Below are 18,464 nucleotides of genomic sequence, written 5' to 3' on the forward strand. Positions count from 1 at the left end.
CACATCCCTCACACTGTTCTGTTGGAGTTTGGCCTCCAGCTTCCTCCTGTAGTTGTCCTTGCACGTCCTCAGCATCTCTCGGAGTTCATGCTGCACTCTCCTCTGCTCCTCTCTGTCTCCAGACATGAAAGCCCTCTTCTTCTTGTTCAGAAGTGCCTTCAGGTCACTGGTAATCCAGGGCTTGTTGTTGGAGAAGCAGTGCACGGTGCGGGCTGGTACGGTGGTGTCCTCACAGAATCTGATGTAATCTGTGATGCAGTCAGTCATCTTGTCAATGTCTTCCCCATGTGGCTCACAGAGTACATCCCAGTCTGTCGACCCGAAGCAGTCCTGCAGTGTCTCAGCGGCCTCCTGTGTCCACCTCCTCACCGTCCTGGTGTGCACGGGCTGCCGTCTCACAAGAGGGACATACCTGGGAGTCATCATGACCAAGTTGTGGTCTGACCTGCCAAGGGGGGGAAGGGCTGTGGCGTCATATGCATCCATGGCATTAGCATGCAGGAGATTCAGCGTTTTATTGTCTCTGGTGGGGAATACCTGGATAGTAATTGTGCAGTAAGACGCTCAGTGGTGGTGACATTTAAGTCATGTGACCGTGATGTCGTCTGTTTGTAGCCTAGCATTAGCTTTTTACTGCTACACATTTAATTTACACTTCAAACATCAGAGTGGAGTTCATCTGTGGAGATTATCTGGATGAACAGAACCTGGAAGGATCAGAAACTAAAATCCAGTTCAATAATCCCACAGAGGAACCAGAGTGATGCTAACTTCAGTTAGCTACAGAAACACGACACCTCTCTGCAGGTACTCTGATAAAATATTACCACCGTGAGATTTCTGATCAATAATCATCAGTGATGTGATGATTTGATGACAAACAGTCTGAGTTCAATAACTGACATCACTTTACTGTAACAAGCCTTTAAACCAGGAAACAGTCTCATGTCACCATCATGATACGAGATCCGTATACTGCTCAGCTGTTGTACTGAGGGTATTTGAACGCAGCCTGAGTTTCCTCTGTGTATTCAGATGAGTACTGGCAGAACCACCCGGAGCTCCACGACATCCCCATCTACTACGCCTCGTCTCTGGCCAGGAAGTGCATGGCCGTCTACCAGACCTACATCAACGCCATGAACGACAAGATCCGCAAGGCCATCAACATCAACAACCCGTTTGTCTTCAAGCACATCAGCAACCTCAAGGTCAGTGATCGCCGAAGGTCGTCACAGGTTCGATCCCGAGCTCTTTGTGACGTCCTCGTGTGTTTCAGAGCATGGACCACTTTGACGACATCGGTCCCAGCGTGGTGATGGCGTCTCCTGGTATGATGCAGAGCGGCCTGTCCAGAGAGCTGTTTGAGAGCTGGTGCACCGACAAGAGGAACGGAGTCATCATCGCCGGATACTGTGTGGAGGGGACGCTCGCCAAGGTGGGTTCAGCTCATCACACTGGGACTGAAGCATGCTGGGAAACAGGAAACGGTAAAACGCAGATGAAAGTAAATGAACGCTCTGATATCTTCTGTGTTTAACTGGACCTGTTTGTGTTTCAGCACATCATGACGGAGCCCGATGAGATCACCACCATGTCGGGTCAGAAGCTGCTCCTGAAGATGTCCGTGGACTACATCTCCTTCTCTGCTCACACTGACTACCAGCAGACCAGCGAGTTCATCAGAGCACTCAAACCTCCTCACGTGGTAAACACATGACCCGAACACGCGTGTGACGACGCTCACCATGTTAAATATGAAGGACTGAAGGTTTTAAAGGCTCAAAAATAATCATTGGTTCGATGAAAACATCACGACTCTGAGTTGAGGTTGTTCAAACTACAAGATGGGCTCGTTCACATTAACACAGGAAACATGACATCATTTGAAGGCAGCGACGCACTGACACTGTTTCTGTCTCCAGATTCTGGTCCACGGCGAGCAGAACGAGATGGCCCGTCTGAAAGCCGCTCTGATCCGCGAGTATGAAGACAACGACGAGGTCGACATCGAAGTCCACAACCCGAGAAACACAGAGGCCGTCACACTCAACTTCAGAGGAGAGAAACTGGCGAAGGTTAGTGTGAAACTCCGTCACATCAGATTTCACTGACAGCTGCCGACTGTTTGAGCCCCGTTAACTCCCAGCATGCTCTGCTGCAGGTGATGGGCTCTCTGACAGACAGGAAGTGTGTTCAGGGTCAGAGGGTCTCCGGGATCCTCGTCAAGAGGAACTTCAACTATCACATCATGACGCCCTCCGACCTCTCCAGTCAGTATCGCCGTCTGTCTCTCTCGTTTGCTGTGTCTCTGAACACATCCCTGCTGTGTTGTGTTCAGGCGCTGTGGTTTTCCTCACTGTTCTCTGCTGTCCTCTCTCTGTTCAGACTACACAGATCTGTGTATGGGCACAGTGACGCAGTCTCAGGCCATCCCTTACACCGGACCCATCTCCCTGCTGGTCAGCCAGCTCCGCAGCCTCACAGGTAAAGTCCCGACGTCATCCTGCGAGTCGGACCTTCGTACGCTCAGTGTCACCTGTGTGTGATGTGTGGTGTGTGTGTGTGTGTGTGTTCAGGAGACGTGGAGCAGGTGGAGGCAGCGGCTAAGATCACCATCAGGATCTTTAAGAGCATCACTCTGGTTCACGAGGCCGGCATGGTGCTGCTGGAGGTCAGAGACTCAAACATGTGACCGGAGCAATAAAACACGTCTTAAACAGTTTAATGGAACTGAAACTTGTTACTTTTCGTCCTTAGTGGGTCGCCAACCCGCTCAACGATATGTACGCTGATGTCGTCACTACGGTGGTCCTGGAGGTCCAGTCCAACCCCAACGCCCAAAAATGTGAGTGAACAGAATGTGAGACTGAAACGATCAGCAGGAACAGGTACTGACCCACCTCTGTCTGTCTGTTTCAGTTCTGGAGGGCAAGAGAGAAACGTTGGACTCGGAGCTGTTCGTAGAGAGACTGGAGCTCATGCTGCAGTAAGTCCCAACACGGGTCGGCTGGAGTCTGACAGTGAAAACAGCAGAACTAAAAGAACTTTTACTGGTTCAGATCCTGAATGTTTTTATTTATTTATATATTTGGGAAATAAAACAGAAGCTGAAGAAGGAAGTATCTGTAGACATTTCAAAATAAGAGCTCACCCAGAGTGGTTACTGTGTGAGGAGATGTGGAGTAGCTGAGTTCTGGGTCTGGACGGAATCAGACGGACCGGCCGACAGCAGACCGACACCGTTAATGCTGTCTGTCGTGTGTTTGTTTCGCAGCGACATGTTCGGAGACGACTGCGTTCACTTCAAAGACGATAAAACTTTGAGCGTGACGGTGGACGGAGTCACCGCGGCCGTCGACCCAGAAACCAGGGTGAGTACAACATGAGCAGAGTGAGACCTCCTGTTTGTGTCTCCTGTCTCTGACCATTAACTGCACCAGAAATAATATTACAGAAAAAGGCATTAATTAATTAACTGTGTGTAAATTAGTTTTCCATTTTATTAATTTATCTATTTGTTCATTAATTAATATTTTATATACTTTTTTTGTTTATATATTTCTGCTTCATTATGTAAATAAAGGGGCTGTCAGTCAAAGTGTGTCATGTAAAATAACAAATACATTTAAAAATGCAAATTTGATAAATTAAATGAAGTAAATAAAAACAGAAGGATCAGTTTTTGGTGTATTTAATTAATTATTAACTTATTATCGTCTGTTTTAACGAGTACTGGACGTTATTTTGTATTTTTCTGCAACAAATCCCATGAAAAGACTCCAACATGTCGGTCCGTCTCTCTATACGGTCTGACTTCCTGTCTGTGGCCCGTTGGTTCCTACTGAAGATAAAAATGTTTAAAACTCCTCATAATGTTTAGTTTTCATTGACAAACAGCCGCTCGCTGTAGTGGCTGTGGGGATTATTTTCAGCGGCGCATGAATCCACATTTGGTCAACATGGACTGCAGTGAAGCTCATCGATGTGTTTTAATGGAGGAAGAAGATCTAAAACTCGTTAACTACAGAATAATTATTTAATAAGTCTGATGTTTGTTGACGAGGCGGCAGCTCGGAGCGACTCTGACCTGTGACCTCTGTGTCGTCCTGCAGTCGGTGACGTGTGCGGAGGACGAGTCTCTGAGGGAGATGGTGGAGGTCGCCGTCCACCGGCTCTACGACGCCCTCAGCCCCACATGTGATGTCACCAACAGGGGGCGGAGTCACCAGTGATGTGGGCGCAGTTTGCTTTCTTTGACAAACTGTTTAAAACCTGATTCCAAAGGAATCTCTTCTTCTTCTTCTCCTGAGTGTTTTGTACTGATCGATAAAACTAAATAAACGTTTGTCCAGAGTTTTCTCAGAGTTCTGAGTCTGTTTCCTTAATCGATTACTTGTTACAGCTCTAAAACTGCAGTTTGAAGCAAAAGTCAACAGACGTATCGTTACGACAGCTGACAGAACTGTTCTCTGAAGAAATGTGTGAAAGCTAGTAAGTGGACCTTGAGTCTGGACCAAGACACGCCAGTGCTCTTGGCTAAATGCTAACATTAAGCTAAATGCTAACATCAACTTGCCTAAAAAGTGACGCTCCAGACTGACGACAACAAAACACCAAATTCTTCAACAACAAATGTTTCTCAGCGTGTTCACATGAAAACATTTTTATTATTCGTAAAATAAACACATTATTGTCGGAGCTTTAAATGGATCGATACTCAGTGAACAGACACTCCACATTAAAAATACTGACAGGAAGAGAAGGCACACAGTGATTCTGATTGTCTTTTAAAAAATAAAAATGATTTAACAGTTTCAATCACAAACGTAAACATATAAAACAGACTGGTACCAAACAGCCTGAGTTTCTCCCAGTGAAACGAGCTGATTTCAAACACGTCTGTAAAAACCTCCGTTTTTTGACTGAAGTTTGGTTCAGAGTTAAACATTCGACTGTGGTATTTATCAAAACACAGAATAACACGACAGCACAGGTCACATGTCTGACGGCAACGATTAAAATCCCATTTTACAACAAATAAACAACTTAATACAAATATTTAGAACAATATGGAAGATCAGATCAGCCAGGAAGAGAAACAAACAGGTAACATACTCAGTGGTGGAAAGTAACAGAGTACATTTACTCAAGTATGATTGTGTAAAGTGTTGCTTTTTCATGTTGATCTATAAATTGTTGCAGTTCAGAAAACATTAAATTGACTTGGCAGAAGTGGACTTCACAGGACGATGAACACGTACAAAAACATCTGACTAAAAAAAAATATATATATTTTGCAGTTTTGAGCAAGGCACTAACACTGTCAGGGTCGGGGGTTCAGTGTCCAGTGAGACACTGAAATAAAGTGATGATGATAAAACTCTGGATTCAAGAGGCTGAAATATAAAAGTCTGTTTAAATCTGGTTCATTATTTCTGTTTTGCAGCCGAACACGATTTAAATCTCCGGAGTTACGTTTCCTTCTCATCACGTCTTCAGCTGACTCTCCTCAGGAAACCAGACTCCATTCAAATATTTAAGATTTTAAAAAGTGAATAAAGATCTGTTGTTTTTCATATTAACTCAAAACATGAATAACCGTTTTTTAAACGATGGTTAAAAATAAAATCTGAAGTTTCGTCACTGATCAGACGACGGTTCTGTTCCTGACCCACTGAGTGTGACGAGGTCCGGTCTCTAACAGCTGTGTGACTGTTTGTTTGTTACAAACACAAACAGGAAGTTTACAGCAAGACAAACATTAAAAAGTGCAGGTCAGAGTCGGAGCGTCGAGTCAGTGTCTCAGTGCAGTTTGGTCTTCAGGCTGCTGATGTTGATCGTTTTCAATCAATGAACCTGAAGAATCTTTGGTTTATAAAACATTAAAGTTTGTAAATGTCTTGTTTTGTCCCGACAGACGGAAACACAACGAGATTCAATCAACAACATTCATTTTTTAACTAAAAAATGATGCAAGTTTTACATTAAAGGATCAAAACTGGCAAAATCAAAAAATAAATTAATAAATATACAATCAAATGAAAAAGAAATGTAATTAATAAAATGTGACAAACTAATATTTCTGTTTAAATTAGCTTTTGTTTACCTTTTTATATACTCCACACTTTATTTACTTTATCAGCTGTTTTATTTATTTATGTAATTCCCTCATTTACTTCCTTTAACTTCTGTATTTCTGTTTTTATTCCAACATCAGAGTGCAAAGATCCACTTTACATAACTTCCTGCATAAACATAAATAAATAAATAAATAAATAAATACAGAAGAATATAAAAACAAATATTCCTTTTTGTCACATTTTATAAATTAATACACTTTTGAAAAAATATTTTTCTTCGTCTATTTTTGATTTTGGCCGTTTCGGTCCTCCATAATAATCTGTTGTCTGTTTTTATGTTCAAAGTAAAATTTCCACCAAAGTACGGAGGCCCACAGGGCTCAAAACTAAATACAACAACAACACATGAAGAAAATATCAAACCTGAACCGTTAAACATCGTTGGGAAAATAAAAATAAATAAAAACAGACTTTAATTAAAATGTGTGATTATTGATTTCATAAGTCCTTATTTATTTAAGTTTGAACACGTTGGGCCTCCGTACCGCGGCCACCTGTCCATCTCACACTGCTGACTAATAAAACTCTGACATCACGTTCACGTCTCAAAAGAAGAGTTTCACCGTCAGATGACGACTCGTTTAATATAAAGTTTAATATGAATTGTAATTCAGCGATGAAGACGTGTCGAGGACGGATCCTGAGGGGAAGTTCTTCTTTCTTTTTTTTGCTGTTTTAGACGATAAAAACGCTGTCGATCTGTTTTTAATCCCAAAATGTGACGTCTGAGTCGAGGATTCATCGTTTGTGTGTGGCCGATATAATATCGACCAGTCAGTATAAAAAACTGATTTGTGTTCTGATAATAAGTTTGTCCAGTTATTGTCACGAAGTTCAGACCAAACGTGAGGTGAATTATTTGCGCGACTAGATTAAAGACAAAATCAACGACAAGACGTGAATCTGTGTCAGTTGAAAATATTGAACTCAAGTGAGGATTTCTCGTGACGCTGAGTCTGAAAGTCTGTCAGCGTTGACGTTCACACTGACGTGAACAACAATGGAGGCTAATAATCAGTAATCATGCCGCCTGCAGACACCCAGAGCTGTACGATGACACATCTACTTACTGAGACAGGACAAATAAGGAGCTGGCGTGGAGGGAAGTGAGCGAGGAAGTTGGACTACCAGGTAAGTCATGTAAATATGTCTCTGCACAGCAGAGCTCTGATCGATCCGAACTCCAGTCAGGGAACAAACATTTTAAAAGTAACTTGTTATCTGGCTGACAGACCTGACGCAGCAGAGTTCAGGCTTTTTACAAGGCGACATTATGATGTTGTTATTTCAGCTTCTGATCCGTTTATTGATTCAGATCACAGAGAAATCTCTTTGTTCTTGTTCAGACTGATGTGGTGAGACAGATTCATTCAGTCTACCTGCTGCTCACAGTTACTATTAATTGATTTTAACACACCTGTGAAGAAGCTGCATCAGTGGAGACAGACGCTCTGCAGCTGAGACCTGGACACCGGCCGGCCTCAGGTAGAGCTGGAAGCTGCCGTCATCCAGACGCAGCTCCAGATGCCGACAGTCACCCGGCTGGGTGCTGCGAGAGTAACCGCAATAAAAAGTAATAATCCAGCGATCGAACTCTGCAAATTTTCTCCTCACGTTTGGTCTGAACGCACCAGAATGTTTCTGTAGCTCGTCCAGAAAGAGTCGAGCTCTGATATTAGAAAAATAAACTGATGTTGTACAAACAGGTTTCATCTGTTGACTCTAGAAAAATAATCTAAAATATATTTTTAATATCATTTTTGTTGTCAGATTGTTCTGAATGTTTCTTGTTGCTTCACATCTGTTGATGAAAAGCTGTTAAACATGATCAGACCTGAGTTTTACTGCAGAAACAGCCGGCAAACTGTAAAACCTCCACCTGCCTGTTACCTGCAGGTGTGGACAGGTGTGGACAGGTGAGTCCTCTCAGCACTGCGTCTCCTTGCTGTCGATCTGATGTTGTCTCTGCAGTCTGAACATCATCGCCTTCTCGCTGCGACTCGTCAAGCTTTTCTCAGTCAGGTCCTCGAAGGAGCGCTGACCCGACCCCGCCGGGCGCCCGAACGCCTCCTCCAGCGCCTCCTCGTCCAGGTGCGAGTCAAAGCTGGGGTCCTCCTGGATGGTGGCCATGCGGGGGCTGTCCAGAGGGGCGTGAGCAGGGCCCTGGACCGGGGCCGGGGCCTGGGCCTGGGCCGGGGCCTGGGCCGGGGCCGGGGCCGGGGCCAGGTCGGGGCCAGAGATGGAGATCGGGGGGGTGCTGGTCTGCTGGGGCCCGGACGGGTGGAGACGCAGCCCGGCGGGGTTGGTGCCGGTCGAGAAGGTCGGAGGTTTGAAGATCCGAACAGACGCAGACTCCAGGCTGCTCAGGAGCTCGGCATTCTGGGAAAATGAACAGAGCGCTGTTTTATTCAGGTTTTTCTGATCATTATTAAATCTTAAATATCAGATCTGATCAGACGATCGGTCCGATCACTGACACCTGATCCGTCTTCAGATTAACGGAACAGAACATCAACAGTGAACTCACACTGGGGAAGAACAGAGACTTGGTGTTCTGTTCATACTGTTGATCCAGCTTCTTGTCCTGGAGGCACAAAGAGAGCAAGAGTGAGAAAGATCCAAACACTGTTAACTGATGAGTCACATTCAGTTATGATTATGATCGTGACCCATCACTGACAGACGTCTGACACTGAGCTCTGACTCCTGAAGTCGACCCATCACACTGAACCATCTGTTCAGATCACAGAAATGTGTCAAAGCTTCGTTTGTACATTTCATAATTAAGTGGTTTGGAAGAAACTGCACACACCAGACTCCATTTAAAATTCTGAGGATTTAAAGTCTCTTCAGCAGAAGCATTAAATACTGTTGAGTATTCTGGTGAAGTCTCGGCCCGAGCTCGAGTACTGAAGAGGATAATTCAGCGATCTTCAGTTTGATTAGCAGACTTCTGACTTGGACCAATCAGCACCAGTGTCTCAAAAACACCTGATGGCTCACCTGATGGCTCACCCTGAACTCAGAGCGTTTGTCCCAAAAATATAAGAAGTGTTTGGAAAACAGCTGTCTGATCTTAAAGAGACGTGACCAGAGGCAAGTTCTGAGACCCACCACACAGTGGACCAGGATGCTGAAGGGGACCCAGAACAGCAGAGAGAAGGCCACCACTGAGCCCACGATGTTATCAGCCAGGAACTTCCCGAACGTGTTGATGTCCAGTTTATCGATGAAGTCCCACAGACGCTCGATGACGTCCTGCACCTGCTTCATACACTTCCCCTGCAGAGACACCACACGGTCACGTTAAGTGTTTCAGGAGCAGCGGAAACAGACGAGCTGATGAGACTCACCGCTCCGTCGCAGAAGCCCACAGTGCAGGGTTTGCCTTTACGCAGGAACAGGAAGCTGCCCGTCTTGTCCTGGTACGGGGCGCAGACGCCGCTGCTGTTCCGACAGCAGACTTTACAGGACGAGTTGGTTTCTGACGAGAAGACGGAAACAAACAGGCGTTACTGCAGCTGCACTCCAGCAGCAGGACGCTTTTTAAGATTTTTCTACAAAAGACCCACAAGCCTGAAGAACAAACATGCAACAACATTAAAATGTGTTCCTCGTGTAAAACAAACCACCTTAAAGGAACAGTTCAGTCATCAGCTCCTCCATGATGAACGTCAGGTGAAGTCTCGTAGTCCACAAAACACAAACTGATCTGAGGAGACGTTATTTACAGCTTGTGCACGCTAACACTGTTAGCTCAGCGGGACTACCTGATGCTAACACTGTTAGCTCAGCGGAACTACCTGATGCTAACACTGTTAGCTCAGCGGGACTACCTGATGCTAACACTGTTAGCTCAGCGGGACTACTTGATGCTAACACTGTTAGCTCAGCAGCTCCAGTGAAGACTTCATGTTAATGAAGGTTAAATCTGGTCTCCTCAGATCAGGTTGATCTCTGTGATCACAGCAGACGAGCTGCATGGAGACATCTGATGTTTAAATCATCTCCAGCTGCTTCAGCTGTTCAGCAGAACGCTGCAACTCTGTTTTACTGTGAAGCTCCAGAAATGTTCTGATATCTGACTTTATATCATGAGGGAGATGAGTGAGTTTACTGTTTCTGGGCGAACTGCTCCTTTACTGAAGCTGACTGAATAAACAGGAGTCACTGTGAGTGTGTTCGGGTCGTAGGTTCAGAGATATATGTTGGTACCGTTGCAGGCGCAGGGCTGCAGCTTCAGCTGGGCCTGACAGAAGGGAACACACTCTCCGTTCAGACACTCTCCGCTGTCCAGACAGGCCGTCTTGTCCCGAGCGTTCTCTGGAGGTGGACACTCGCTGCTGACTCCTGTGGACACAGACGCAGCAGACCCGTCACTCCGAGCCTCTCTGCAACACGTTAACATCCCAAACCTCTGACCTTTGACCTGAGAGCTGACCTGTGCAGTACGAGTGACCTTTACAGGTGGCGTTGATGGGCTCCTGGCAGACTTCACCTGCAGACTCGAACCTGCAGTTCTTACAGCACGCACTGTTCCTGTCACTGAACCCAGAGACACGCTGGTGAGCAGGGTCAGCTCAGAAACCACAAGATGATGCATGTGAGAGAAAACTGAACATTATCAGAACACAACTGCTAGTGACGCTGCTAACAACACAGTCGGTTTATTGGTTGGTCGGTCGGTTGGTTGGTTTACTGGTCGGTCGGTTTATTGATCGGTCTATTGGTCGGTCGGTTGGTTTATTGGTCGGTTGGTTTATTGGTCGGTCGGTTTATTGGTCGGTCGGTTTATTGGTCGGTCGGTTTATTGGTCGGTTGGTTGGTTTACTGGTCGGTCGGTCTATTGATCGGTCGGTTGGTTTATTGGTTGGTCGGTTTACTGGTCGGTCGGTTTATTGGTTGGTCGGTTTATTGGTCGGTTGGTTTACTGGTCGGTCGGTTTATTGGTCGGTCGGTTTATTGGTCGGTTGGTTGGTTTATTGGTTTATTGGTTGGTTGGTCGGTTGGTTGGTTTATTGGTCGGTCGGTTGGTTTGTCAGCAGGATTACACTGGCTGATATCTATGAGTGAGTACAAAAGAGAACTGATGGGCCTTGGCGGAGGTATGCACTCTACTAATTGCCAACGAGCTTGAACGCTTGTGATTCTGATGTCAGGAGACAATAAATAAATATGATGACGGGATCGTTTCATTTGAAACATTAAAGATTTTAGTTGAACGTTTGTGTCGATGAAACCTGAACATGAAACATGACGGTTACAATGAACCCTGCGTCTCACAGTCGTCTACATTCAGCGTGACTCGGCAGATGAAGTTTCTCTGCAGCGTCTCTGACCTGCACTGAGCTCCAGCTCTCAGCCTGCACTCGGGGGTGCAGCAGTGGTCCGAGTTCAGGTGCAGCAGTCCCGGGTCGCACTCCTCGCCCTGCTCCACCCGAGAGTTCCCGCACACATTAATGTTCCTCTGCTTGAAGCAGGACGGCGCCTTGGACCTCAGACGCTTGACGATGGAGCGTTTACTGCAGTTGGAGAAGAGCTGGACACACAGGAGATGCTTCAGTTACCATTCAGGTGTCGACCTGTAAAACACTGAGCGTCACAGAGAGAAGAGGCGGCACCTTGTTGTTGACGTGGTCTCCGCTCACAGCGATGGGGTACATGACGTATTTCCCTCCCTGGTCCTCTCGCGGGGCGCAGTACGGGATGTTGTCGGGGTCGTGTTCGGCTCCGAAGTTATGACCGAGCTCGTGAGTCGTCACCAGGTCTGCTTCCTGTGGAGACACCTCACTCATTCATCATCTGCCACGTGTCGACTTACAGAAATATAAACTCTTGGATCAAAGATATTTCTTCTGTCAACGTGACAAACTGAGACTGATTTAAATCATCATGTTTATTATCTGTTGTGGAGACGATAATGAAACCCTCCAGCTGTGGAAACTGTACCAACAGTCAGAAAACCAACCCACCTTCGTCAGGATGGTTTTCCCATAGTTCTTAGTGCTGGTCAGGCCCGTGTTCAGGTAGATCTCTCTTTCTTCGTTGGAGGATGACGGACAGGCTGGAGACGAAAAACACCAGAATTATTTTCTATTTGATTTCTACCTGTTTCTGAGGCTGTGCTGAGTCAGCGGGACGTTACCTTTGGAGCAGAGACCTCCGGGGATGTCCGGTTTGGACGGGGCGACGTAGGCCAGACCCAGAGTGCCTTCATCAAAGTCCTGATAGGTGAAGAGGTGAGCGAGGCAGACGTTGGAGGCATTCTTTGCAATGTCGATACTGAACTGCTGCAGGGACACAAAACAACACAGATCTGAGAACTGACGTCCTCTGTGACACACATCACCAGACTCCCTTAACAAATGTAGTGATTTTAAGAGTTGTTGAGTTAAAACAAACATTATAAACTGTGTGAAACTCTGTCTCTGACTAATTCAGACTTATTTGTTCCTTCTTGTAAATTCAGCAAATGTTCTACATGAACTTCTTTCTGTCTTTGTGTAGAAACATGGAGTCTGTACCGAGCTGTGTTTAAATGATGAAGCTGTAGTGAACTTTGTGTCGGGCGTTACCTCCAGCAGCTTCTTGACGTCCCACACATCTCTGTCCTCCACTGGACTCACTCTCATGTTGAAGTGACGTTTTCCTGCAGCGACAGCGGTCGGACTCTTCTCTATGATGATCTGACAGGAGACACATGGAGCTACGTCAGCGTCTCAGTGTTGTAATAGAAACGTTTGACGTGGTGTCGTGCTTCCTGTCCCTTCCTGCTCCTCACCTGTTGGATCTGAACGCCGTAACCCACAAACTCATCGTCCCACGACGTGTTTCTGTAGATGTCGTCGACGCGATCGATGAGTTCGATCTGAAAACACAGTCAGGGTGGTGAAGGTGGAGGTGATGGAGGTGAGGTTAAAGCTACATGTGTGGACTGTGTGCTGACCAGGTAGTTGAGGGTGGTGCTCTCCTCCTCCCGGCCCATGTGTTTGAAGAAGCGGTGGTCGGCCACCAGCAGCAGAGGACAGGTGTTCTTCAGGTGATCGTGGACCTGACGCTTCCCTCTGGACACAGACTCTGATGGACAAACACAGCCAGGAAGTTATTATAGTCACAATATACAATATACTGCTTCACAATAAAAGTCTTTACAATCGTAAAGGACGTATTTAAAGCTCTTTGTTTCGCAATAAAACTTCTTAATTTCAGACAAACAGGGAGGCTTTTTCTGTGACGCGGTGACAGGAAATATAACTGCTTCATCTCGTTCACACAACAAGTGTTCGTACGTACTGACCTTCCTCCTCTTGCTCCTCCAACATGGACCCTTTAACGCCTTCAGGGAGCAGCTGGCCGGGGTCGGAGGTCAGGTAGCCGCAGACTGAAGGCTGATGCAGTCGACTGAGGTTCCTGATGTCCTCTGAGCGGTAGATCAGCAGACGGCCATCAGATGGCGCCGACGTGAACCTCCACAGAGGCTGAAAGAAGAATTACAGCAGGCTGATTGTTCATGTGATAAATGTGGTTCAGACGTTCATGTTCCCCTCAGGATGAACTGTTCCTGCAGCGCCATCATCGGGTCAGCACTTTGCAGAACTGATGAAATCACATCAGCCTCAGCTGGACTGTCTACTGATGAGTAGCTAATGTTAGCATGCTAACACATTAAATTAGACTGTTATTATGGTAAACATTGTCTCTGTGAGCATGTTAGCATGTTAGCATGCTGATGTTTCGGGTCGTAACTAAAGATTTATTACACTTTTGGTTCTGAGACGTTTTGTCGTGTTTGACAAAGAAAAGCAGCAAATCAAACGATAACAGATGTCTGATCCTGGTGACATCTGCTTCACTGTGGCCTCCTGACAGCAGGGGGAGCCGTCTGAACATCTGGATCTTCACACAGATGTTTCCCTGACGAAGACGCTACACTGATGTTTCCTTTGTGTTTTACCTCGATGTTGTACTCGGCCTCGTCGGTCAGGATGCGAGCGGAGAACTCGTGGTCGTCTATATGAGCCTGAACACGAGAGTTTTCCTCCCCTGGAGCAGAACAAACAGAAGTAAAGTATTTGTGTTGTTAACTTCAGTCTGAAGGTGTTTGAGGACGATCCGTGTTACCGATGACGTGTCCGGTGAAGTAGTTGTGTCTGTTGACGGCGTAGTTTCGCTCTCGTCCGTCCTCGTCCACGATCACGGCTCTGAAGTCGTCGGTGAACAGCTCGTTGTTGGTCCTCAGGTAAAGTCTGAAGTGCCTGCGAACACAAACACACTGTTGCCTTCTGGAGTCGTGCTGAGTCACCGACCGTGTGAAGAGTGAACTCTGACCTCTGCAGGGCGTCGAAGCTCAGCAGTTTCTCCACGTGAGTTTGAGTTTGGACGTCGCGGCGGCGGACGGAGTGAGTCTGCAGGCTGGAGAGAGGCAGCACGTCGAAGTCGTCCAGCATCGAGCTGAGAGACGCTGCGGAGGGAAACACGTCTCGTTTATTTATCTTTTGTTTCACACGTTGTTGTTGATGTAAGAACTTTGTAACTTGTGTCGAGAAAGATGCTTCATAAACAAAGTGTATTATTATTATTTTAATGAAATCACATCTTTTATGTGTTTATTGATCCGCGAGTTAAACTCACTGAGACTTTAATAATTCTTCATTTTACTGAACAGTTGACAATTTTTTTTATTTTCAGGCCGAGTTACGACACAACGTCTCACAACTGGTGTTTCTCATCGTTGTGACTCTAAAGACGTAGATATAAAGACATTTTGACTTCCTGTCATTCTGCTCAGTTTTACTCAGCGTCTCATTATTTTGAATTATCTAATAAAATGTGGACATATTGTCTCCAAGTTTAGAAACGTTCAGTATGATCTGGATCAAATGTGCCTGCAGCCTCCTCGTCACTACGAGGCCTCAGGCACAGAGACAAAGATCATCTACTAACCACATTAAATAAAGTTTAACATATATTATAAAAATACAAAAATAAAAAAAGGGGAAAACTCTGATCTAAACTTCATTTAAACGTTAGTAAATGTCTTTATTCTTTTCATTTTTAAACACACAAAGTTAATATCGATGTTCAGCAGAAGTGTTTTAATCTACAGACTGCTCCTTTAATCTACAGACTGCTCCTTTAACCTACAGACTGGACATCAGGAGCTCGTCTCATCTGAAGAAGAATTAAAGTTAAAAATTAAAATTTAACTTTTTGTTTTGTTTTCACGTCAGAAATAAATCAGCGTTCATTCATATTTGACTCGTTTATTGTGTTTTAATACTGAAACATAAACAGCTGAGCTCGAATAAAAACCCAACAGAACAAAAGACTTTATCAATAATCTGTATTATTAATAACTGTTATTATCAATAATCGTGTGTCAGTGTAGTTTCAACGTGTTCGTCTCTGTTACAAAGTTCTGACTCGGATCAGCCGTCTGCAGTGAACCAACATATTGATCCAGAATTGTGATTTATTTGAACTTTTTCATTAAATTCTGACTGTTTACATTATTTTGACTCAGTGCGTCATGGTTCTGATCCAGTAGGTCAGTTGTGTTCTGTTACATGATGAGAAATGTGACTCTTCATCACAGAACCGTGATTTAATGATGTTTTATCTCATAATTTAACTTGTAAAATCTAAATAATTGGTTCTGACTCAGGTTTAAATATGAAACAGTCTCATATCGTTATTTGATATTAGCAGTCGGTTCTGGCAGATGTGGGCCTCCATACATTGTGTCTGAGCCAACAGAAGTCCGGCTCGTCTCTTCAGCTCACATGGACCCGGAGCCACATGGACCCGGACCCACATGGACCTGAGTTAGAACTTACGGTACCGGTCCTCCTGTGTGTGTGCGGGCCTCATGGCGGCCTCAGTGAACCCGATGAGCGCGGTGAGCAGGCTGAGCGCTGCTCTCATGGTGGACTCGGACTCTGACTCTGGCGGACGGTTCGGATCAGCTGCTGTTTCCGTTCAAAGTCTCGTCGCATCAGATTCGAGACTTCAGCGACAGTTCGGACAAAAAGTGGAGTTTAACAAGTCATTTCTGAGGAGGGGGGGGGGGGGGGGGGGCGGTCCAGAGGAAGACTTCGCTGTGTTTAAAAATGAGTCCGCACCGCAAAAGAACCAGGAAGACACCGCACCGCCGCCGAGCCGCGCGTCAAGCTGCCCGCAGCCGGGACGGGCGGGCCGGAAGCTGCGCTCAGCGTCGGGCCTTCACAATAAAAGCGTCTAGAAGCGGCGGATTAGCAGGGGGTCGACGACGACAACAACAACAACACAACAACAACATGACAATTAAAACAACAACAAGGAAGTAATAATAACAATGATAATAACAACAACGAGAAGAAGAATGGTAACATAATCAGATGAAGAACAACATTTTCGCCTGGAGAACCAAAAACATGTTTTGGTAAAATATTTTACTGTTTTAATGTTTTGTCTCTTGATGTCTTCCTTCTTTCTTATGTCTTTTAACATAATGTTATGTTTGACTTGTGCTTTACAAATAAACTTCACCAACAGTAAACGTATCCTATTATTATTATTATTATTATTATTATTATTATTATTATGCTCAGATTATGACAAAATAATATTAATAATTATGTTTTAATATTTAGGGATCCAACATATTTAAATAGTATTTTTACCTCTCAAAAAATAAAACATCTTTTTTTTTTCTAAATAAACTTTTTTTTAAATGTCACCAGAAACATCTGGAGGGCCGAAAACAAGTCGTTAGTTGTTGGGTTTCTAACAGCTGCTCACTCAGTTTGTGTTTTTCATGATGTCTTGCTCTCTCTCTCTCTCTCTCTCTATATATATATATATATATATATATATATATATATATATATATATATATATATATATATATATATATACACCACAGTTGTATTATTTACTGACAGACTCTTCCTGGCTGTCAGTCAGTGCTGCCAGATAAAGCTTTATTTTGAAACTCCGCCGTCGTGTTGTGCTCTTATTGTGGTGAGCTCGACACTGTGGACTGAGCTGAACCGAACCTGAGTTTGTGTGACGTGATTTTTAACAGCGTCGCGTTGTTGGAGGAGAAACGTCACAGTGAAGGAGAGACAGGGACACTTCCGTCCTCCATCTTATGTAAGAGACACAGGGAGACATCTGGCAGCTCTATTTATACCAGCTGATGTCATCATAATCCTCCTGCTGCGGGGCAGATATCAGTCCGATGAGACAGATATCAGTCTGATGAGACAGATATCAGTCTGATGAGACAGATATCAGTCTGATGAGACAGATATCAGTCCGATGAGGCAGATATCAGTCCGATGAGGCAGATATCAGTCTGATGAGGCAGATATCAGTCCGATGAGACAGATATCAGTCTGATGAGACAGATATCAGTCTGATGAGGCAGATATCAGTCTGATGAGACAGATATCAGTCCGATGAGACAGATATCAGTCCGATGAGACAGATATCAGACTGTGATGAGACAGATATCAGTCCGATGAGACAGATATCAGTCTGATGAGACAGATATCAGTCCGATGAGGCAGATATCAGTCTGATGAGGCAGATATCAGACTGTGATGAGACAGATATCAGTCTGATGAGACAGATATCAGTCTGATGAGACAGATATCAGTCTGTGATGAGACAGATATCAGTCTGATGAGACAGATATCAGTCTGATGAGACAGATATCAGACTGTGATGAGACAGATATCAGTCCGATGAGACAGATATCAGTCTGATGAGACAGATATCAGTCCGATGAGGCAGATATCAGTCTGATGAGGCAGATATCAGACTGTGATGAGACAGATATCAGTCTGATGAGACAGATATCAGTCTGATGAGACAGATATCAGTCTGTGATGAGACAGATATCAGTCTGATGAGACAGATATCAGTCTGATGAGACAGATATCAGTCTGATGAGGCAGATATCAGTCTGATGAGGCAGATATCAGTCTGATGAGACAGATATCAGACTGATGAGACAGATATCAGTCTGATGAGGCAGATATCAGACTGATGAGACAGATATCAGTCCGATGAGACAGATATCAGTCTGATGAGGCAGATATCAGTCCGATGAGACAGATATCAGTCTGATGAGACAGATATCAGTCTGATGAGACAGATATCAGTCTGATGAGACAGATATCAGTCTGATGAGGCAGATATCAGACTGATGAGACATATATCAGTCTGATGAGACAGATATCAGTCTGATGAGAGAGATATCAGACTGATGAGACAGATATCAGTCTGATGAGACAGATATCAGACTGTGATGAGACAGATATCAGTCTGATGAGA

The 18,464-nt window shown here is 44.9% G+C and overlaps 2 protein-coding genes across 2 annotated transcripts in view; one reads left to right on the forward strand and one right to left on the reverse strand.

Moving 5' to 3' along the window:
- The window catches only part of cpsf3 (cleavage and polyadenylation specific factor 3), a 9,921-nt gene extending 5,554 nt beyond the window's left edge, over positions 1-4,367 (forward strand). The window contains exons 8-18 of the mRNA XM_073493142.1: positions 1,036-1,211; positions 1,280-1,438; positions 1,562-1,708; positions 1,926-2,078; positions 2,165-2,273; positions 2,389-2,487; positions 2,580-2,674; positions 2,761-2,848; positions 2,923-2,989; positions 3,278-3,374; positions 4,116-4,367. Coding sequence (XP_073349243.1) covers positions 1,036-1,211; positions 1,280-1,438; positions 1,562-1,708; positions 1,926-2,078; positions 2,165-2,273; positions 2,389-2,487; positions 2,580-2,674; positions 2,761-2,848; positions 2,923-2,989; positions 3,278-3,374; positions 4,116-4,235 — 1,310 coding nt within the window. The 3' untranslated portion in view covers positions 4,236-4,367. The remainder of the gene's footprint in view (positions 1-1,035; positions 1,212-1,279; positions 1,439-1,561; positions 1,709-1,925; positions 2,079-2,164; positions 2,274-2,388; positions 2,488-2,579; positions 2,675-2,760; positions 2,849-2,922; positions 2,990-3,277; positions 3,375-4,115) is intronic.
- A 281-nt stretch (positions 4,368-4,648) lies between these two features.
- On the reverse strand, positions 4,649-16,179 carry adam17b (ADAM metallopeptidase domain 17b). Its single transcript, XM_073493288.1, has 18 exons — positions 15,980-16,179; positions 14,472-14,604; positions 14,265-14,398; positions 14,098-14,186; positions 13,441-13,621; positions 13,090-13,220; positions 12,925-13,011; positions 12,719-12,829; positions 12,289-12,433; positions 12,116-12,207; positions 11,765-11,917; positions 11,483-11,682; positions 10,585-10,688; positions 10,359-10,493; positions 9,497-9,627; positions 9,258-9,425; positions 8,671-8,727; positions 4,649-8,522 (listed from the first exon to the last, which is right to left on the reverse strand). The coding sequence occupies exons 1-18, from the start codon at positions 16,065-16,067 to the stop codon at positions 8,070-8,072; spliced, it is 2,592 nt and encodes an 863-aa protein (XP_073349389.1). The 5' UTR covers positions 16,068-16,179; the 3' UTR covers positions 4,649-8,069.
- Between the last annotated feature and the right edge of the window lie 2,285 nt (positions 16,180-18,464).

This window comes from Pagrus major, chromosome 22 (assembly GCF_040436345.1).
Source record: "Pagrus major chromosome 22, Pma_NU_1.0".
NCBI lineage: Eukaryota > Metazoa > Chordata > Actinopteri > Spariformes > Sparidae > Pagrus > Pagrus major.

Excerpts from the sequence above, each read along its gene's own strand:
- adam17b (XM_073493288.1), bottom strand. The coding sequence starts at position 16,067 with ATGAGAGCAGCGCTCAGCCTGCTCACCGCGCTCATCGGGTTCACTGAG. Across the intron at positions 14,399-14,471 it reads AGCTTCGACGCCCTGCAGAG|GCACTTCAGACTTTACCTGA; the intron begins GTCAGAGTTCAC and ends TTGTGTTCGCAG. Across the intron at positions 8,728-9,257 it reads GCATCCTGGTCCACTGTGTG|GACAAGAAGCTGGATCAACA; the intron begins GTGGGTCTCAGA and ends TTGTGCCTCCAG.